Here is a 19,726-nt window from a genome sequence, read left to right as displayed (position 1 = left end):
CAGCGTGACACTAGGCAATTGTTTTGGCAGTCTAATCTTGGCAAGAAATATCGGACAGCCGCGTTGGACACCTATCAAGTGGTTGGATAGTGAAGTTTACGGAAAATCTAATTATCCTTACGCAGCCCCTTCGCGATGCATCTAATACGTGATTATATTAGCGGCAAAGACATTACGTTCATATATTTGTAGATTTTTAGATTATTACTACCGTAGGTCATGGTCCCCACCCTTTCTAACTGTTGTCGCCACTGCGGTATACCAAACGCTGCTTCATAACTTCGGATCCTGATGCTTATATAGCTTTCAAGCATCACTGGCCTAGTGCCCAGCGGGGAGGGGAGGGGAGGGGGGGAAGGACCCTAAGTCGATCTACGGTACATGATATGCAGCAAGCTGCAACGGAGTAAATGTCCAATAAATTTCCCCAAAGTTATGATTATTGTATACTATTGGCCTATACTTTCTTCCAATACTTTGTCGTGTGGGACTTCTGAGAAAGTTTCCCATGCATGACCAGGTGTAGCAGAACTCTTTCCTAACATAATTTCTATTCTATTCATAAACTACCGAATAGAACTTCAAGTATTTTGAGATCTGCTGAGGCCAGTACTACCGCACCATAAATCTTCATAACAGAGTTCGGCATCATCTCTCGCAGACCGAGAGAATGCGGCGGCTAAATGGCGGAGCCATAAAGGCTACTCGGAACATAGCCTCTCAATCCCGGTCTCGGAAACCCCCCCAGTGACCCGAGGTACAAAACCCCAGCACTTCCGAGACAACGCCCTGTTAAGCTCCCCTCTCACTTCTTCCACAATAACTCCAATCAAAGCAAAACAACATACACCCTCATTCAAAATCACAATAAACTCAAATCACAATGTCCTTCCCCTCCATAGCCCGCCATTCCACTCGTTCCCGCCTCCGCCCCCAATCCCTCCCTCCGCAACTGACCCGCGCATTTTCCAACCGCCCAGCCCTCCGTACCTCCGCATCCGCATCCACCATCGCAACATCCTTCCTCACACGCTTCCAATCCCTCGGCCCACAAACCCGCTCCCAAACCCTCGACGCGAACCAACTCCAACTCCTCTCCCTAACACTCAACCGACCCTCTCTATTCCCCAACTCCCCACCCCTATCTAATACCCCGACCGCCCTGCCCACCGGCACGCCCTTACCCGCCGGCTACCACCTCGTGTACTTCACCCCCGCATTTCTAGAAAATGAGCTCGGCGCAGACGGCACCGACACCTCGTATAACCCTGCGTCGCCGTTCACGCGCCGCATGTGGGCTGGCGGGGAGGTGCATTGGCCGAGGGGGAAAGATGGGAAGCCGAATTATCTGAGGGTGGGGCAGGAGGTGCAGGAGACCACGAGGGTGCTGAGTGCGGAGCCGAAGGTTGTGAGGAAGACCGGGGAGGAGATGATTGTTGTGGGGGTGGAGAAGGAGTTTAGGAATGAGGATGGGGTGGCGGTTTTGGACAGGAGGTGAGTAGGAATTGTGTTTTGTGAAGTTGGGGATGGTGCTGATAATAATGTATACAGGAACTGGGTCTTCCGCAAAGCTCTAACCTCGCCGTCGCCTACGAGTTCATCTACGCCTCCAGCGACGAAGGCGTTCAACGGCCCGGCTAGTTCGTCTACGGTGACGAGTGACAATGTGTATTCGCGCACGCTGCGCCAAACGGCTGTGACATTGTTCCGGTTCTCCGCGTTGACGTTCAACCCGCACAAGATTCATTATTCGACGCCGTGGGCGAGAGATGTCGAGGGACATAAGGATATTGTTGTGCATGGGCCGTTGAATCTCATTTCCATTCTGGATTTGTGGCGCGATACGAGGAAGAATGAAGGTGGGGAGTTGGTTCTTCCGGAGAAGATCTCGTACAGGGCGACCAGTCCGTTGTATGCGGAGGAGGAGTATCGGATTGTGTTGGAGGATGGAGGAGATGGAGTTGGGAAGGTGCAGATTGTTGCGCCGGGGGAGGTGGTGGCTATGAAGGCGGAGATTCAGTAGATACTATAGTCTGAGAGTAGTTATGTAGATATTTGTTTTGTTTGGCTGCTGAGAGTCGATATACTGTGATTACTATAGCTATGTGTAGATGATGTTACACGAGAATACTATGTAAATGAAGCACCCCAAAATAGAATCATAGCAATCATACACTGTATGTACTATTCTTCTAAACAGGTACCGAAACTTGACTTCTTTATTAAGTTGTCTGCTCCACTCCACCCCAAAGTAGGGTTCGGGCTTAAGCTCCGGAGATAACCACACCACCCCCCATCCTTATCGCCATCGCGGCAGCCTCCACTCCACTTCAATTACACTCGAACTCAACTTCACATTCACTATCTAATTACCACAGATACCCCACGCTCCACACATCCCTCCTTATACTTGGAACATAGTAGACCCACCAGATACTCCACTGTCCAACGACATATACGGGAGTCAAACGGACATGGAAAAGAAACGCACCCGCGTGCAACTCTCCTGCACAGCCTGCCGAGCCCGCAAGTAAGCACGCGGCGGCCCCTCCAATCCCACATTACTCACTCTACCTCCAGCGATCAACACCTACTATTCCATGTATAACGCATACCAATAACAATAATTTATGCAATAGGTTAAAGTGCTGCCGCACGCACCCCTGCACAAACTGCCTGAAACGCGACGAAGCCGGCACCTGCACCTTCATCGGGCGCGGCCCGCGCAGCAAGACCTCGAGTAATGGACGGACCAGCCCGACGCAAGTACAGGATCGGTTGCAGCACTTGGAGAATTTGATTCTGTCTTTTACGCAGCAGCAGCAACAGCAGCAGCAACAGGAGAGGTCAAATAGTGTGGGTGAACACCAACAGGTGGTTAAGAATGGTGGTCAGATTACGCCGGCATCGTCGGTGCCATCGTCATTGGCATTTGGGGAGGTACAGCAAGCGCAGGAGGGGGAATCGGAAACTCCGCCTCCTGATCCCGGGAGGTTGGTGGTTAGGGAGACGGGCATGAGGTATATTGATGGGGCGCATTGGAGTGCGATTCTAGAGGAGGTGAGGCTGTTCTTTTGCTTGATCAAGCTAGGCGAGGCTGATTATGATATGCAGATAAGTGGGGTCAAGGAGTATCTAAGGGATAATGAGGAGATGGGATTGTCGGATGAGGAAGTGGAAGACGAGGAGATGGTGAGGCCGTCGAATGCGCCAACGCTATTACTTGGGCTGCACCAGGAAATGACCATGGACGAGCTTTTGGACGGGTTGCCGGCTCGGCCGGTCGTGGATCGCGTCGTGGCTATGTTTGTCGGCCTTATGGAGCCGACGACAGGTAGGTGTCGCTGTTGTATCAGTCCTTGATAGGTGATGCTGATGGAATTAGTGATGTTGCACTTTCCTACTTTCCAGAAACAGGTATGCTAGCTCAATTGAGTGGGAGATGCAAAGGATGCTGACGTGCGCAGTATAACCAATTCTGGCAAAGACCTAAGGAAGTTTCCATTTCTTGGCTGGCACTGCTGTACGCGGTTCTCACAATAACAATGTCCGTGTATATGCGCACCGGGGAGCCACTACCGGCAGAATTCGGGGAAGCAGATGAAGCCGTTCAGCGTCTCAGGCAATTGACCGCGCAGTGTCTAGTTCAGTCAAACTACACCGTTCCGGGGCGTTTCAAAGTGGAGGCTCTGTTTTTCTACACAATGTGCGAATTCTTCCGCAGCGAGGATGCCCAAGTCGGAGTATCTTTTCTGCTGAACATGTCAATTCGACTTGCTATGCGTTCAGGGTACCACCGGGATCCGCAACACTTTCCGAATATCTCACCATACGAAGGCGAGATGAGGCGGCGGGTCTGGGCTATCATGCGTCAACTGGATGTTTTGATCTCGTTCCAGGTTGGGGTCCCGCGGGGTATACAGGACTGGCAGCAGGACGTGGAGCTACCGCGTAACATCTCTGATGAGGAATTCGGGGAGTCTATCGTCGAACTGCCGCCATCTCGACCCGAGACTGAACTCAGTACAACTGCATATATCCGCGGAAAGTCACGACTTATGGCCGTATTTGGGAAGATCTCTGATTTAGCGTACTCGCGCGATCCTATGACATATGATGACATACTGGCCCTGGACCGACAGCTGGAGGAAGCTCGGGACCTTGTGCCCACTGCATTCAAGATACGCCCACTTGACCAGTGCTTCGTGGATCCATCATACCTGATCCTGAGACGATACACATTGGAACTTTTGTACCAGAAGGCCCGCTGTGTGCTGCACCGGCGCTACCTGGGCGAGGTGCATACCAATCCCCGCTATGCCTACTCGCGTCAGGTTTGTATGAGTGCTTCCAAGGAGATCCTCCGTCACCAGGCGGATATCTACCACGAGACTCAGCCGGGTGGACTTCTTTACCGCGACCGACAATTCCCGAACTCACTTCAGACCGCAGATTATTTGCTTGCCGCGATGATCATCTGTCTGGATCTGTCGCAGAACCCTACCGGCACACCGACGGGAAGCACGGACGAGGACGTAGCGGCAGTCATCCGGAGCCGGGAGGAACTGCTAGCGACCATTAAAACGTCACATCGGATATTTGAGCAGCAGCGTAGGCGATCGGCAGATGCACAGAAGGGATATGTGGCACTGACAATCATGCTGCGGCGAATTAATTTCCAGCAACAGGAAAGCCAACAATTGACTTCCGGTAAGTGGCACGGGATAATCCGAAGTACATTGCTAATGAGTGCAGCACAACCACCACTATACGGAAGTTGGAATGGGCAGCCATACTCAGTTGGAGTGGATCCAATGGGGATTACCCCAGAGTATCAGTCACTAGATGTGATCGGAGAGATGCTTGATGCGCCCACCAATCTTGACTGGGTAAGTGAGCCGCTGCAACTAATATTTGAAACTGGCTAACAGGCGTAGAATCTCTGGGACCAGCAGATGCAAAGTGCCGCCAATGCGGATGTGGGGTTATGGGGGGATAATATACCAGAAGCTGTAAACATATAGAAAGGGAAGGAATTGTAGTAGACCACAGCGGAAGTGTCAACCGGGAGGAACCCGAGATAAGCTCGGGGGCGGAGATCCGCTCGGAAGCCGACAAAAAGTCCACCCAAAGTTGAACCACCATTCTACCCTCTACCCAGACCAACTACTGATATACTCCAATTCCACCACCACATTGCACTACACACTACACATCCACAATGATGCGACCACCGATACCACGCAGCCTCTACAACCGGGTCTCTCTCCCACGAGCAGCCCATCGCTCCCTCTCCACATCAACCTTCTCCAACCACCTCTCTCACCACTCAACAAATAAGATCAACAACCTACGAACCACCAGACCAAGAATCTCAAACTCTTCGACCACCTCACTCTCCCAATTAACAATCCAAAAACGTCCCTTCCTTTCCTCCTTCCTCCCCAACTCCGACTCCGCCTCCAAAACCCGCCACCTCACCGCGACCCGAACGCTCCCACACGCCCCCGCTCCTCTCTTCGACATCATCTCCTCCGTCGAATCCTACTCCTCCTTTCTCCCCTTCCTAACCGCCTCAACCGTCACCCACCGTGACCCAACAACCAACTACCCGACCCGCGCCTTCCTCACCGTCGGCTACGGGCCCCTCAGCGAAACCTTCACCTCCAAGGTGACCTGCGACGCGGAGAACTGGGTCGTGGAGGCGCAAAGCGGCGCCAAGTACGGCGTGGGCAAGAAAGACGGACAGGGGTTTCCGGGTGAGGATGAGGGGCTCTTTGAGTACTTGAGTACACGGTGGGAGTTGCAGAGTCAGGGTGAGGGTAAGGGGACGGTGGTGAAGCTGGATATTCGGTTTGAGTTCCGCAGTCAGCTGCATGCTGCTATGATGGGCGCCGTGGAGGGACAGATGGCTGGTGTTATGGTCGAGGCTTTTGAGAAGAGGATTTATGATGTGTTGGGGAAGGCTTGAGCTGTCTTTTCATTCTTTTGTGGATCTATTGTTGATGCATGAGGTGGACAGGATGTATTATAATATTGTTGTGAAGGGAAAGGAAAGGGATATGATACACATCAGTGCATACATAGAATATGGAATAGAAGCTACACATTGTATAATACAGTTTATCACATGAACAAAAAAGAAATGACCGGAGAAGAGAATAAATCACAGCATGCTCAAGTTCCGTCCAGCATTAGCCGCATTGCCCTTAACCGGCCCAACCGCATTGTAGTTGTCGAACACCACCTCCCAGTTAATCCGATCCCACCAGCGCTCCAAGTACTCCGCCTTACCACCAATGCCGTAGTCCATCATCCACACATGCTCCCATGTGTTCACACACAGAATAGGCTGCACGTCCAGAGCACCCGGCGCCATGTTCTTCTGGTTAGCCGCGTGCGCACCCATCGCGCCAGCGTACTGGTTGCCCAGCGGTGCGTCCGGCGAGTGTGTCGCCATATCGACCGGTTGCCTCCGCGCATGAGCCGCCGGGTAGGGCGAGCCAGCGTTATACGTGCAGAAGATGTGCATCAGACCCTCCCGCTCCAGGTTCTTGGCCAGCCAGACGAAACCGGGGCCGAACATGGCGTTGGCGGTGGCCAGGAAATCGAGTTTCAGGGATTCGATCGAGGAGCAGGTGTCGACGATATCTTTGGCGAACTTTTCGGGGATCTGAGTTTGTTGGGGGGACTAGCACAGGTGTGTTAGAAGCTGGGCCTGACACGACTGGACCTTGGTACCACTCACCAGGCAGTTGAAGAAGAAGTGGTTGTTGTGGGCCATCGAGGCATAGTTGAACACGGACGCCATCTCCGGTCGGCGGGAGTACTTGACCAGCAGTTCTCCGGGCTTTGCGTCGGCGTCGACGGTGTCTGTTGCAGTGGAAAGACGATGGTGTCAGTTTCATACCAGCGGAGTTTGAGCTGCACTGCAAGGAAACTAACCCTGCGTCATCAGGTTCAGCTTGTCAATGAGCAGACCCTGGTATTGCGTCCAGGCGAAGTCGAACGCCTCGGGCGATAGCAGCTCCGGAATGCCATTGTTCTTGAAGTACTGGTCGTTGGTTAATTGGGGCACGCGGTGCAGGCTCCGGATCTGAAAGCGTGGGAGCGCGGAGACGGGCTTCTGGCGGAGGTCAGGTTGGTTAGCTATGAGCCCACCCCGGGCATTGGGATGGGGTCAGCTCACCTGGGAGAAGGCGGAGGCAGCACGCAGCGCGGACTGCGGCCGGAAGAGGCGGTTCAACATGATGATGGGGGATTGGACAGGCAACAAGATGGCGAGCAACAAGCGGTTGATTTCAGGACCACCGCAGAATTTCCCGTTCGGCCTTCAGAACTCACCTCTTTCGGGTCTAGCGCCGGTTAGGTAAGCGGGCGCCAGCTCGGCCAATCAAAATGCTGCGATTTACTTCGGCAGCATTTCAGCCATCATGATCTTCTTCCTCTGGCTTCTTCATCGCTCAACTTGCTCTACGCGCCGGGCTCTGCAGGAGATCTGGTCGGGTTTGGAATGCCATGGCCTGTTGTTGATCTTCGCCTTCCCGTGGCTCCTCCCGGCGCCTATCTCAACCACCCTCATTAGCCCTCGAACCATGCGCCCCATCCGCTGTGCTATTCTGAGACTCGGCGCCTGCAGCTGTGGATGTTTGTATCATGATGCTGCAGAATGTCGGGCAGCAGATAGCGCTGGGTGGTTAGGATGGGCGCTTCCTGGTCATCGTTGGGGGTTGAAGGCAAATGCCTTTGTAAGTCGCTCATTGTTCTTTCATCCTTTCTTTCACTCATTGACACTGTTGCAAAGTTCTTGTCTCATACTTTCTTTCATAGACAGCTTTCCTCGCTTAGCCAAAGTCTACGCAAGCCTATATTTGATTTTCTTCATCTCATCTATCTATTGTATTGGATTAGAGTCAGATCGCAATGACAAGGCCACAGCTTTGTTCCCTCATGAGACGGCCCTCCATGATACTGCTCCTCGCCCTCATTGCTTCGACGGTATCGCCAACGCAGGCCTTTGGCTTACTGCTACGAAGCTCCGACTCGTGTCCAAGCAACTATAACAAGTGTGCAGACAGCAATTTGCCGGATGATTTCTGCTGCTCTAGCTCGTCAACATGCATCAGCCTGGACAACTCCAGCTCTGCTATCTGCTGTCCAAGCGGACAGAGCTGTGACTACATCGAAACAATAACCTGCGATGTGCAGCTCCAGAACGCAACAGCACATCCCAAGAACTCTGTCAAGACAACGCGGCTGGATGATTCCCTCCCCAAATGTGGTGACAAATGCTGTCCATTTGGCTACACCTGCACAGGAGACTCGCTATGTGCCATGAACACGTCCAGTGCATCCACCCTTAGTGCCAGCCAGTCATCCACAACTTCCACAACAGGGACCACATCCTCCACAGGAGCCATCACCTCCTTCACAACCTCCGCCTCTACAACCGATGCCTCAAACCCCACCATCGTCCCCGTCACGACTGGCTCCTCCAAGACTGCCATCTCTGACAACAACGGCAGCAGCGCCAACGGCACCTCCTCAGCAGCCGCACTATCCTCCAAAGCCACCTGCCCATCCTACCCAACGAACGCCATCATAGCAGGCTTCTTCCCCGGGGCCATCTTCGGCGCTGTCCTAGCCCTTCTAGCCGTCTTCCTCTACCGCAAACACCAGCAGAAACACCAACCCCCCTCAGCCAAAGTAGCCCAATTCACGCGCCGCTCCTCGAAAGGCACCCTCATCGGCATCTCCTCCCCAATCCCCTCCGACGAGACCTCCTACCGAACGGACTTCCTCCTCCGCCGTAACCGCAACACAAAGCGATACTCCGAAGGCGCTCGCTCACGCATCCAACGCACCGGGACCCGAGTCCGGAGTCTCTTCAACCCTAACAATGCTCCTCCCCTACCGAAGGCCAATCCCGCAAAGACCCTCGTCCCAGAACACGGCGGAGGAGCGATGCACGCTCGTGTACCAGTGCCTGTTCCCCCGCTACCCATCTCCGTAACGCCGTTGCAACCTGGACGGACGCCTTCGAAGAAGACACTGGCCCGTACGGAGAGCATTAGGGTGTATACACCGCCAGGCGTGTTTGCTACAACGGGTGTGTTGAAACCGGAACCGTATCCAACGCATATAAGAACGGAGGGGACGTTTGATGATATGGAGAAGTGATATAATACTGTGTTTGTCTTTTAAATGTCTCGAGATGCGTCGTATTCATGTTGTTCTATGTGATTTGATAAAGTAATGAGGTGGTACATTGTATTCAGTATGTTCTTAAGAAGTCTTTGAGATACCTTATAGCTAGTTAGTTACTCATATTCGAAATTCCGCAATAAATATCTTTCAATGAATCTAAGAATGTAATATACTATACATACACGAAACCAAACACATCCACTAAAACGGGGTAATTGCCTTCACCCCCTCCTCCTCTCCTTCCAAGCACTCACTACTTTCTTCACCTCCTTCAGTAGACCCACAATAAGCGGTACTCCCACGGGCCCCAACAGGGGCAAATACACCGCCACCTTATGCTCATCGGGGAAATACATCTGCCCGACCATACTCTTCTCGAAGAAGCTGCGCTCGGCCTCGCCCTCCGCGACACGGGCACTTGCCAGGGCGGCCTGGAACTGGCCGTGTCGGAGATGGTCGCACGCGGAAGAAAGATGAGAGAGCGTAGTAGAGACTGAGGTAGCCACTGTAGCGGGGATAGGGATCTGGGGGAGGGATTCGGTGAGACGGGCGAGGGAGCCCATGGTTGAGGAGGCGGAGAGGAGGAGAGAGGCCGCGCGGACGCGGGTGAGGGTTTGGAGACGGAGGGGAAGAGGCGGAGGGGTGGAGGGGGTGCCGAGGAGGGTGAGAAGTTGGTGGGAGAAGGTCATGAAGGCCGGGCCGAGGGTTTCTTTGGTGAGGTGAGTTGGGTGGTTAGGAGGGTTGAGGAGGAAGACGCCGCCCCATTGGGGGATGATCCAGCTGGTTGCGAGGCTGTCTTTGACGACGAGGGGGGATTGTGAGGGGGACGGGATGTAGAGGATGAAGTTGATGGTTGGGCCCGGGCCGATGCTGGGGCTGAGGGGCCATTCGGCGGCGTTGATGAAGGCGCTGAGGTCATCTTTTTTGAGGGTCCAGGCGGAGTGAGTTTCGTCGTATTCCGGGGGTGGTGCGGTTGGGGAAGAGGTTGCGTAGAGTTGGACTTGGGTGTCGACGGTGAAATTGCTGATAGGGGAGAAGGCGTCGAGGACTGGGGTGATGTAGTCGTGCACGGCGGCTTGGATGTCCCAGGAGGAAGGGGTGGCGCCGGGGGTGAACAAACTGAAGGCGAGGTGATAGGTGTCGGCGTATTTCATGGAGCGGCGGAGACGGCGAGTGACGCTCTCTGCGAGGTCCGGGGAAGTGGGTGCGCCGGGGATGTTGTTGTCGGAGAGTACCTGGGCGATGATGGCTTTCTCTTCGGCGAAGAGAAGCTGGAGCTCGTCTGCAATGAAGGTGGATAGGGGCGAGTTGGACGCCGATGGGGGTGGGATTTGGCTGGGAGGATAGAAGACGTCGAGCTGAGTGGTATCATGGTGGAGAGCTGCTCGAGGGCTGGCGAGGTCGTCCTGGGGCAGTAGACGGACGGTCAATGCGGTGTCCGCGGCGTCGGCGGCGGGGGGCTGATCGGGGTCTTCGTTGGAGAGCTTCAGTCGCAGATGGTGCGCGGAGAACTCATTGAGGTCGTCGAGCGTGTGCTGCGTAGAGCGGAGGAGATTCTGAGCGTCGACGTCGGGCAGGGAGGGGGTCTCGACGCGGATCTCGAGGGGGAAGACAGGACGACAAGTCTGGTATTGGTGTTCTGGTTAGCAAGGTTGTGAGCAGTAGAAGGTGAAATTACCTTTCCATCAGCCCAATCAATCATCTCCGGGACCGGCAGGGAAGCGCGATAGATCGAGGTGGTCTTCCACCAGATGGGAAAGCCCAGGAAGATGATCACAGCCCAGAAGGCCGCAATGACCTTGAAGCGGGTGCGGATGGCTTCTGGCTTCTCGGGCGGCGGCAGACGCGGCGTAGGGGTTGTGGTAGTCATTGTGTGGTCAGAGACAGTCTGGGGAGACGTCTGGGGATCATTCTTGGCCGTCATGGCCACATGCTTGAGAGAGGGTGGTGGATGGAGAGTTGGAGATGGATTGGAGATGGAGTTGAGATGCGGCAGCCAAGGCGGAGTAGCCCCGCCAGTTGGCCGATCCTCTTAATTCTGCTAACTACCACTACGATTATGCCTGGAGATAGGAAACAGTCTAACAGCATACCAATAATTCCATATTATCTATCCTGCAAATTCACTTGGGGTATCTAACCAATGCGCCATCCTAAAACAACAAGACAATCCCACTAATACTCCTTTTCGAATAACTTCTGAATCGGTTTGGCCGCCTACACCCGTTAGTAGAGTCCAGCACACAGGAACACAGTGTAACCTACGTCAATAAACCGCTCCAGATCCTGATCCAAGCTGGCCAAGTCCTCCTTGCGCTTGTTGTTCTCCGCAATCAATGCTTGCTTGCGCTTCAGCAGCTCCTGTCGGGCCTGTTCCAGCTTCTCCCGTTCCGCGTGTTCGTGGTTGATGCGAGCGATCATCAATTCGTGTTCATCGGACTGTTGGTGCTCGGGATGCAGAGCCAGAAACTCTTCGAGAGGGATCAAGGGGAGGGAGCGATATTTGTGACTATTCTGGTTAGCATCTCCCCCACCATATATTGTCATTGAAGACCACCTACTCGTAGGACTCGCAGGCGGCAATCTCGCCTGTCAAATGTCGCTGTTCATAATACAAGTTCTGAAGCTGAAGATGGAGACGGTCAATCTCCTGGCGGGCCTCTGCAGTAGACTGCTTGGTCTCGCGCACCCGCACGATCGCATCCCGGTTCTGCCCCCGCAGACGAGCCAGAAGAGCAAACAATTGTTTCTGCTCGCGAGAGGCTGCCAGAGCACGCTCTTGGGGGTCATCGGACAGATCAGCCGTGGGGTCGAGGACGGCCAGCAGTTTCATGCATTGATCGCGAGTCTCGGCGCTGAGCCCGAGCACGGGCAGCAGCGAGGGATTGGCGACGATATCCCGGATGGCCATGGCGGGTTATCACAGGATGGATAAATCCGACGGAAAGGCGGAGACGATAGAAGGATAATTTAGTGGAAGAGAGTAGACTGTTTGTTGGTTCGGAGGTGGCTGGTGGCAAGGAAATCAACGCCAACGTGGAGCAGCTGCGGTCGCTGATGGGCTGAACGATAAGGTAGGGTTTATGACAGTAGCCACTGAAAGGTTGGGATGAAGACTGAATGGCGCGTAGACTCAATGAAGTTGAAGGACCGGGCGGAAATGAAAAAGGCCGTTTCAAGCGCCAGTTCAGTGAGTGGTCGATGATTCGGAGACGAAGCAGCCGGAACTAATCTTTTGGATCCTCCCCACTTCATTGGATTCTGTCTCTCTCTCCTCTTTCTCTTTCTTTAGTCCTTCTCCTTCTCCTCTTTCTGACTTCTCCTTTCACCCTCGCCCTTTCTAACTGTACTGGCTGCTGTTGGATTGCCCTCTCCTCTCTTTCGTCTCTCCTTAATTTCTCTCTCCTCTCCTCTCCTTGCATATTTATTAGTTTTCTCTTCTTGTACGTATTTTGGTACTCGTTTTCTCCGCCTCTCCCGGTTCTCCCGATCTTCCCCACCCAAAACAACATCCTTTCGCTGTCTGCCCAACCACCACTAACTCTTACACCCTCTCCAGGATATGTGGAATTGACTTCTACGCTGTGGTTTTAACTGTCACTGTACGCCATGGCCTGCTCATCTCAATCTGTCACCATTGAGTCTTATCCGGAGGCCGCGGTGGCCTCCGCCTATGCCACCCCCGGAGAAGACACCGGCCTCCTGAGAGATCGCCGTCGCAGACACTCCTTTCATACGGCTCGCAAGTTGTCCTGCGACTACGATGCGGATGCTGTTTTCCTACGGGTACGCTGCTTCCTTGGTTCCACCATCAATACTGTCCCTGACTGACCTCTCCGTAGGTGGAGCTCTTCCTGGCCGAACTCGAACGACGCCTCCACTGGCTCGAGCAATACCGCAAGTCCCACATGGATCAGATCGACGCCAGTCTCCGCCGTGGATACGCCACCTTAGAAGCCGTGCGAGATTCCTGCTCCTATGCCTCCGGGGAGCTGATGGGTGGTGGAAAAAAGCGGGCCAAGATTTTGGTCGAGACGCTGGAGGACCGCTACATGGATGCTCTCGCAACAAAGGAGACGCTTGAACAAAAGGCTCAGGCGGGAGTCCGACTGATGGAGTCGTTTCTGGTCGAGCTGGAGTCCCGCGCCCATGCGGTCCGCGACCGGGGGCTCTACGGCACTCTAGATGATGGCTGGAAGGCAATGGACTCGAAGCTGGTGCATGCCCGTGAGGTGGTCGACGAGGGTATGGAACGGGCACGACGGGCGAAAGACGCGCTGCGGGAGAGCATCGACCGAGCTATCCTGCTGGCCCAGGAGCAACGGTTGATCACGTATGCGGATCTCCCGCACCCGTGGCGGGTGAACCCGCATATCCTGCAGGGGTATCGGTTCACACACTCCAAGGTGGAATGTTTGACTTCGGTGTTCACCCCTTCGAATGAGACGTTCAACATCTGGTCTCACCTGATTGGGCTTTTCATCGTCCTGTCGGTGGCCTTTTACTTCTACCCGCTGAATCCCAACTTCCACCTCAGCTCGCGAACGGACATTCTCGTGGCGGCCGTCTTCTTCTTCGCGGCGTGCAAGTGCCTGGTCTGCAGCACACTGTGGCACACGATGAACAGCATTGCCAGCCAGACGCTGATGGAGCGGTTTGCCTGTGTGGACTACACAGGAATCTCGATGCTGGTGGCAGCCTCGATCGTGACGACCGAGTACACGGCTTTCTACTGCGAGCCGGTCTCACGGTGGACTTATATCCTGCTGACCATGTCGCTGGGTATTGGAGGAGTGATCTTGCCGTGGCACCCGACCTTTAACCGGGCGGATATGGCGTGGGCGCGCGTGGCCTTTTACGTATCGCTAGCGCTGACGGGATTCGCGCCGTTGGCCCAGCTGACGTACACGCGTGGACTCGCCTGGTGCTTGTATTTCTACGCACCCGTGGTGAAGAGCATCATGGTGTACTTCGTGGGAGCGTGTGTGTATGCGTCGCAGGTGCCGGAGCGCTGGCGACCAGGATTGTTCGATTATGTGGGTGGCAGTCACAACATCTGGCATTTGGCCGTCCTTGGAGGGATCTTGTTCCACTACTGCGCGATGCAGGATCTGTTCGCGGGAGCGTTCCAACGGGCGCAGGGCGAGTGCCCGAACCTGGCCAAGTAGGGGGTAGATGGGTAGTAAAAGGGGTGTAGATGGTGTATAGACATAGAAGTACTCTGTAGATGGAGGTTGTATTGTGGATGTCTCATTCTTGTACATACATTTGGGGAGAGAGATAGCGGACATAGATTCTTTCCTATACTGTCAATATTTCCGACCACATATTGCCAACGTTCTTCTCTGTTAGCATCTGCTAACAACCCCCTCATTCCTCACCAATCAGTAAGTGCCCGTCTAATCTATCGTAAATAGTTTGGATGACGGCGTTGCAAAACGAGCAAGTCAACCACGGGAGAAGGGCCCATCCATTACATTTGCAGCGACGGGATTGGACGGGAAGTAATGATATAATGGGTCTGGAGGAAGACGACTAAGAGATAATTGTGGATGACAGTTGGTTCAACGAGATAAAAGAGATCCTCAATCAGCACTAGAGAGCTACTACTAACCCCTCCATGTCTTGATTCACTGATGGGGGCTAAAACAGATTACTGTTGAACATATATAAACTGAATATCGCCACCACAACCACTCACCACTCACCACCCATACCACCCTCCCAATTACCACCACCACTGTCACCACCAACTCACCCCCAAAAGAACCAAAAGATACTAGTAATTGAAGAGAAAATGTTCCTCGCCTCCCTCCCCCCCAATACCCCAATCACCGTCACCATAACCGGCACGAACCCACACACCCCACCCAATCTCACAACCACTCTGACCACACTCTTCGCCTCCGCCCTATCCGACTCTCTCTGCGCCCATACCGAAACCCTCCACCAGCACCATACCACCAATAGTACCATCCACTTAACCTACTGGAGCACAGAAAACTACAAAACATGGCTTACCTCCCCAACCGTCTCCACATTCTTTTCCTCCCTCAACAACAATGATCCTGCTGAAGCACCAGCAGCAGGAATCTACCACGAAACCCTAACCATCCAACCCTCCCGCATCCAAGGCGCCACGAACCACCCCGTCCCCTCGGGATGTATGCACCTGGGGACGATAGATCTCAAGCCCGAGTTATCGGGGTATTGGGGGTGTTATCCGGATCGGATTGGGGAGAAGAGTATTAGATCGAAGATTACTAGGGAGGATATTAGTGCTGTTATTGCTGAAAGCAAAGCTGATAACCAAGAAAAAGAAGGGGAAAAGATCCTCCCCTACAAACAAACCATAACGCACATCCCCGATAACATCTGCTTCGTGGTCGAAGGTCAAGATCACTCTGCTGCATCTGCAGAGGAACGTACGTACTGGGCTGAACACTTCGATTCCCTGTCGCAGGAGTGGGTGGGCCAGGTGCTAGGTGCGGGATTACCGGGGGGTGTGGTTTCTTCTAGGGGATGTTATAACCCCTCTGTGGAGAGTACTATCATCCCTACCTCTAATTCTACTGCTGAGGAGGGGAAGAAGAGGAGGTATCCGTTGACGCTGGGACGGGATGTACAGTTGCTTTACTTTGTGGATTTGCAGTATATGGAGACGTTGGGGAGGAAGAGTGCGGAGCATGTTAAGCTTAGGAAGGCGTTTATGGAGGCGTATGGGCCTGGAGGTGTGCTGTTTGGAGGGGGGTTGAAGTTGTGGGTTGAGACGGCGGTGTTGAGGGATGGGGATTTCTTGGGCGAGTATTGGGGGTGTGTGCAGGGGACGGGGTTGTTGGGGGTTAAGGGGGTGTTGGGGGTTGAGTGATTATGATTCTGTGGGAATGGATGTGTGTATGCAATGGGAGTGTTGGTAGTAGGCTGTTGTTGAGATTGGTGGGTGGTGTTGTGAGGTTTGTGTGTTAGGTCTATGTTTGGGGTCATTCTTGGTCTGTATGATATCAAGGTTGGGTAGGGGTTAGGAGCTGGTGTACACTTGATGACGAGTATAACAGTGTCTACTCATCTAATGAAAGTAAGCTTGTTTAACCTCTTGTTATTATTGTCTCTGTACCTCTTCTACTATCAAGAAGACCATGCAATATCGCTTACTGCAACAAGATGCAGGCTTACGTGGACTTGACTCAAATAACTATACATAGTAGACATGATCTACGACTGCATCCACCATGTCAAATTATACAATGTCTTCAATTGGAACGAAGATATTCTATCACACATCCACGAAGATTGTCTGATGACTACAACCTGCTTCAAGCAGACTCACTGCACAGATTTGAGATATCTCACATCCATCACCTGTAGTGTAATCAACAAGTATCTGTCATGACTGCGCCATGGAATGCACACACAGATCCATACTTAGTAGCAATACGTAATCACTGCTGGTCATAATCTCAGCACATGAACAGGTATCTAGCAACCATGATCTTCCAACCCCATCTTTCGCAAGAACACCCACCTCGCGTGTACATCCCGCAAAGCATGATCCATCCTTGCGTCGCATGACCTCTGCATTACGAGGTGATCATGTCTCCACAACTGAGATACCTTCGCTTCAATGTGCGGAACTGCACTCCCCATGCCAAGGTGCACTGCATCATGTTTGCCCACGCTACCTGACATCGAGCGAGTCAGAATATCCCGCTCTGCTTCGAAACCTGTTTTCGAGACGAGGTTTAGCACTGCAGATACCGGAGAGTGCCCGAGAATAGACCAACCGCTGCAAAGATACTGCCCTCGTCCATAGAACAAGGACAGATGTGACAACATGCATATTCTTGTTTTCACCCGGTCATTAACCGCGCCACATAGGTGACGTTGCTGCTGCCACTCGCCTCGGAGATGTAAGTGTAGATCTCAACGCCTCGACGCCACGTCCATCCCTCGCTGGTTGCCTTCGGTTGCCTTGGCCTTGCTCGGGTCTGGCGGTGGGATGCTGCCGTTATTGCCATGTGGATTTGGTAGCCTCGGGATAGTTAACCCAGATAATGGGAACCATAAGGCTGATCGCGGCATATTTCAGTCTATAGATTCTGTAGTTGCATTACATGCAATGTTAGAGGCTATTGCTGGCCAACTTACTAGATCATGTTGTCTACGAAGATCCTATGCAAGAAGCGCAATTGAGAAAAAAAAAAAAAGAATACTCTCGTGATGAACATGATCCTCGTATAAGCCACCATGTTGGGTTCCCCACGAGGATCACGAACAGGTAGATAGTATATCCACTTTACGCAGGGATCACCCGGAAGCGAAGGCTTAAGCTTCCATGTGCCGTGTTCTTAGCCGATTGTTATGCCGTCTTCCTTGTCAGCTGGTCTTCTGTTACTGCTATTGGCCTTGGTGCTCTTTCTGCTGTTCCACTTCATCACATCTGGTCATTCTGCTGGTTCATGCAGGTGTCCGCCACACTCCTCGCTTCGTTCAGGCGATGTTTCAGCTATCAGCTGCGTCGAACCTAGACAGTTCCACTTCAGCAGCATGATCACACGCCAGATCTCCACGCATGAACTGTGCAGCACCCGGTGGAATAAGCACTTCTCAATCACACATGTTGTACTTCTTCAAGACATACACGTCCCAGTTGGCCTATTCACCATTAGTAACGCTCACCAAAAGCAGCATACCTTGAATAACATGATAGGACTACAATTATAATCACATAGGCAGCAAGAATGGCAACCAGTATCCAAGAGCGTACTAACTTGGATTCAGCTCGTAACGCTTGGTGCACAAGCAAGGACCATCAGTGTCCCACCTGCTATGTAGAGATGGGCTTTCTCGACGTGTGCTCGTCTAGCTTGCTGAAAGCAGCCATAGCAGACGCATTTCCACGTCGTATTAGCGGTCCCCACGATCCCACTACTCAAGGATCACAGAATCGACCTCGTACTTAGATTCTGATCGCACATCAAGTCGCAGTCGATGGCAAACACTAGTCCTCCGTAGCAGATTCTGTTGCCTTACCAAATATTGGGCAACAGCAGTGTTTCAAGTGTCTGGCATCAAACGTCTTTCCTTAGTCTCGGCTGTTTTGGGCCTTGGCAAACATGTAAACTGATATGAACCTGTTCGTACCAAGATTTGTCACATATCCTGGAGCCATGCATGCATGATAGAGACATGCCAACGCCATATCATGGCAATGCACTTACGCGCATGTATAAACGCAAATGACTCATTCCGTGTCGCGGCTTGAGCCGACATCCAAAGGCCCAGCCTCGTGTAGCACTCCGGCCGAGCATACCTTGCTTAGCGACATAATCCAGGGATTTGACGGGAGCGATACGAATTTGTAGCAAATCCCGAAAGCCGAAAGGGTGTATGTCGCTTCCGTGTAACGCTCAGAGACTACTAGTTTTATGGTACCTGAGAACTAGTCAGGGGACCCGTAGCTTCCGAAGAGCTCCTGCGTAGAGGGTCCTAGTTTGGACGTATCGCTCGGTGAGGAGGATTTGACGCGGATCCCTGCCGAGGTCGTCCATGCCCGAGCATACCTCGAAAAAAAGGGAGAGAGAAAAAGCAACGGTCCTTGGCTTGTTGACGAATGCCAACTGAATGACGGAGAACGCCGGACCACCATTATTCACATTTCCGATGAAGGCCTCATCAGCTGCTAGCGTCACCTCGTTCCTGCAATCCTGCTAGTTGACGTAACTAACTTCTGGCGGGTGTTTCAGCTGTCCTGCGCGTGAATGGCGACTGCTTGTCATGCTAATTTTGTGGCGGCCGGAAGGGGCTGTACAGGGAAAAGAGTTACGCCGAAGAACAGGGGTAACATAGGGGAGGGAACTCTCAATTCCCCGGAATTTCCGTCAACTTGTTTCATAGTTTCATCACACTATGCCTTAGGCTTCAGCTGAAGGGAGGATCAGCGACGTGCAGTTGCGGCGAAGATCTTTGCCGCTTTGGCTGCGAACACCAGATCTCACAGCCTGCGCAAGACACTAGGTCAAGGGCGCAGTTAGCTTGGATTCCTACGAATCTCTCTTCTTCTGGTCCCGTAATTTTAAGGCTCGGCCGCTGCCATAGTTCGGCTCGGTTCGAGACATGGCAGCTCTGACCAGCGGTCCACGCGGAAAGGCATGCTTGGCTGGTCCAGTTTGATTAATCTCTTATCTCTTTGCTTTTTGTTCGTGGTTTTATAACCTTGTCACTTACTTTTCGAAAAGGTCCGGTGTTGGACGAGGCCATGGATCTTTGAATGAAGCAAATGAAGTCATCCTTGGACTCGGTAAGCTCTAGTGAGTACCTGCTATCCATGCCGGACAGCCAGCCAAGGGTGGTCCATGCGGGTTTGCGCACCGGCTTTCTTACCGAATAGAAGCAGCGATGTGAAAGATAAGGTTGCTGGAGCTAGGAGCTTGGACCAAGCGTGCCTTGCAGGCGCGCAGTGAAACCAGCCAACCCGTGTCCGCGACCAGGGGAAAAGAAAAGTAAAAAATTATTGACAGTA

At 52.9% G+C, this 19,726-nt stretch overlaps 7 protein-coding genes across 7 annotated transcripts; 5 read left to right on the top strand and 2 right to left on the bottom strand.

Moving 5' to 3' along the window:
- Positions 1-883: 883 nt before the first annotated feature.
- Positions 884-5,078, top strand: BO79DRAFT_235524 (putative C6 transcription factor; the record flags this gene model as incomplete). Its single annotated transcript, XM_025684484.1, has 8 exons — positions 884-1,494; positions 1,552-2,019; positions 2,640-3,060; positions 3,115-3,334; positions 3,386-3,417; positions 3,468-4,710; positions 4,756-4,889; positions 4,938-5,078. The coding sequence occupies 8 exons, from the start codon at positions 884-886 to the stop codon at positions 5,022-5,024; spliced, it is 3,216 nt and encodes a 1,071-aa protein (XP_025543045.1). The 3' UTR covers positions 5,025-5,078.
- Positions 5,079-5,120: 42 nt separating this feature from the next.
- Positions 5,121-6,068, top strand: BO79DRAFT_62733 (ubiquinone-binding COQ10-like protein). Its single transcript, XM_025689510.1, has one exon. The coding sequence runs from the start codon at positions 5,222-5,224 to the stop codon at positions 5,969-5,971; it is 750 nt and encodes a 249-aa protein (XP_025543044.1). The 5' UTR covers positions 5,121-5,221; the 3' UTR covers positions 5,972-6,068.
- Positions 6,069-6,085: 17 nt separating this feature from the next.
- Positions 6,086-7,277, bottom strand: sod4 (mitochondrial 37S ribosomal protein mS42). The gene is made up of 4 exons (XM_025679360.1): positions 7,190-7,277; positions 6,946-7,126; positions 6,749-6,873; positions 6,086-6,691 (listed from the first exon to the last, which is right to left on the bottom strand). Exons 1-4 carry the CDS (start codon positions 7,247-7,249, stop codon positions 6,167-6,169), a joined length of 891 nt encoding a protein of 296 aa, XP_025543043.1. The 5' UTR covers positions 7,250-7,277; the 3' UTR covers positions 6,086-6,166.
- Positions 7,278-7,965: 688 nt separating this feature from the next.
- On the top strand, positions 7,966-9,180 carry BO79DRAFT_188848 (uncharacterized protein; the record flags this gene model as incomplete). Its single annotated transcript, XM_025680617.1, has 2 exons — positions 7,966-8,881; positions 8,963-9,180. The coding sequence occupies 2 exons, from the start codon at positions 7,966-7,968 to the stop codon at positions 9,178-9,180; spliced, it is 1,134 nt and encodes a 377-aa protein (XP_025543042.1).
- Positions 9,181-9,339: 159 nt separating this feature from the next.
- BO79DRAFT_235521 (uncharacterized protein) lies at positions 9,340-12,378 on the bottom strand. The gene is made up of 4 exons (XM_025684483.1): positions 11,769-12,378; positions 11,473-11,716; positions 10,886-11,140; positions 9,340-10,832 (listed from the first exon to the last, which is right to left on the bottom strand). The coding sequence occupies exons 1-4, from the start codon at positions 12,116-12,118 to the stop codon at positions 9,429-9,431; spliced, it is 2,253 nt and encodes a 750-aa protein (XP_025543041.1). The 5' UTR covers positions 12,119-12,378; the 3' UTR covers positions 9,340-9,428.
- Positions 12,379-12,637: 259 nt separating this feature from the next.
- Positions 12,638-14,469, top strand: BO79DRAFT_188844 (hemolysin III family protein). Its single transcript, XM_025680616.1, has 2 exons — positions 12,638-12,993; positions 13,050-14,469. The coding sequence occupies exons 1-2, from the start codon at positions 12,817-12,819 to the stop codon at positions 14,373-14,375; spliced, it is 1,503 nt and encodes a 500-aa protein (XP_025543040.1). The 5' UTR covers positions 12,638-12,816; the 3' UTR covers positions 14,376-14,469.
- A 459-nt stretch (positions 14,470-14,928) lies between these two features.
- Positions 14,929-16,075, top strand: BO79DRAFT_285181 (aldoxime dehydratase; the record flags this gene model as incomplete). Its single annotated transcript, XM_025688330.1, has 1 exon — positions 14,929-16,075. Exon 1 carries the CDS (start codon positions 15,005-15,007, stop codon positions 16,073-16,075), a length of 1,071 nt encoding a protein of 356 aa, XP_025543039.1. The 5' UTR covers positions 14,929-15,004.
- Between the last annotated feature and the right edge of the window lie 3,651 nt (positions 16,076-19,726).

The sequence above is a fragment of the Aspergillus costaricaensis genome (genome assembly GCF_003184835.1).
Source record: "Aspergillus costaricaensis CBS 115574 unplaced genomic scaffold BO79scaffold_5, whole genome shotgun sequence".
NCBI classification, from domain to species: domain Eukaryota; kingdom Fungi; phylum Ascomycota; class Eurotiomycetes; order Eurotiales; family Aspergillaceae; genus Aspergillus; species Aspergillus costaricensis.
This window is presented reverse-complemented; position numbering and strand designations above follow the sequence as displayed.

What these genes read in the sequence shown, in the direction of transcription:
- BO79DRAFT_62733 (XM_025689510.1), top strand. Translation starts at nt 5,222, where the DNA reads ATGATGCGACCACCGATACCACGCAGCCTCTACAACCGGGTCTCTCTC.
- sod4 (XM_025679360.1), bottom strand. Translation starts at nt 7,249, where the DNA reads ATGTTGAACCGCCTCTTCCGGCCGCAGTCCGCGCTGCGTGCTGCCTCC. An exon ending in GCTGAACCTGATGACGCAGG is followed by an intron (nt 6,874 to 6,945) that starts GTTAGTTTCCTT and finishes CCACTGCAACAG; the next exon opens with ACACCGTCGACGCCGACGCA. An exon ending in ACTTCTTCTTCAACTGCCTG is followed by an intron (nt 6,692 to 6,748) that starts GTGAGTGGTACC and finishes CACCTGTGCTAG; the next exon opens with TCCCCCCAACAAACTCAGAT.
- BO79DRAFT_235521 (XM_025684483.1), bottom strand. Translation starts at nt 12,118, where the DNA reads ATGGCCATCCGGGATATCGTCGCCAATCCCTCGCTGCTGCCCGTGCTC. An exon ending in ATCTGGAGCGGTTTATTGAC is followed by an intron (nt 11,141 to 11,472) that starts GTAGGTTACACT and finishes CCCTCTCTCAAG; the next exon opens with CATGTGGCCATGACGGCCAA. An exon ending in TTGATTGGGCTGATGGAAAG is followed by an intron (nt 10,833 to 10,885) that starts GTAATTTCACCT and finishes CACCAATACCAG; the next exon opens with ACTTGTCGTCCTGTCTTCCC.
- BO79DRAFT_188844 (XM_025680616.1), top strand. Translation starts at nt 12,817, where the DNA reads ATGGCCTGCTCATCTCAATCTGTCACCATTGAGTCTTATCCGGAGGCC. An exon ending in CGGATGCTGTTTTCCTACGG is followed by an intron (nt 12,994 to 13,049) that starts GTACGCTGCTTC and finishes ACCTCTCCGTAG; the next exon opens with GTGGAGCTCTTCCTGGCCGA.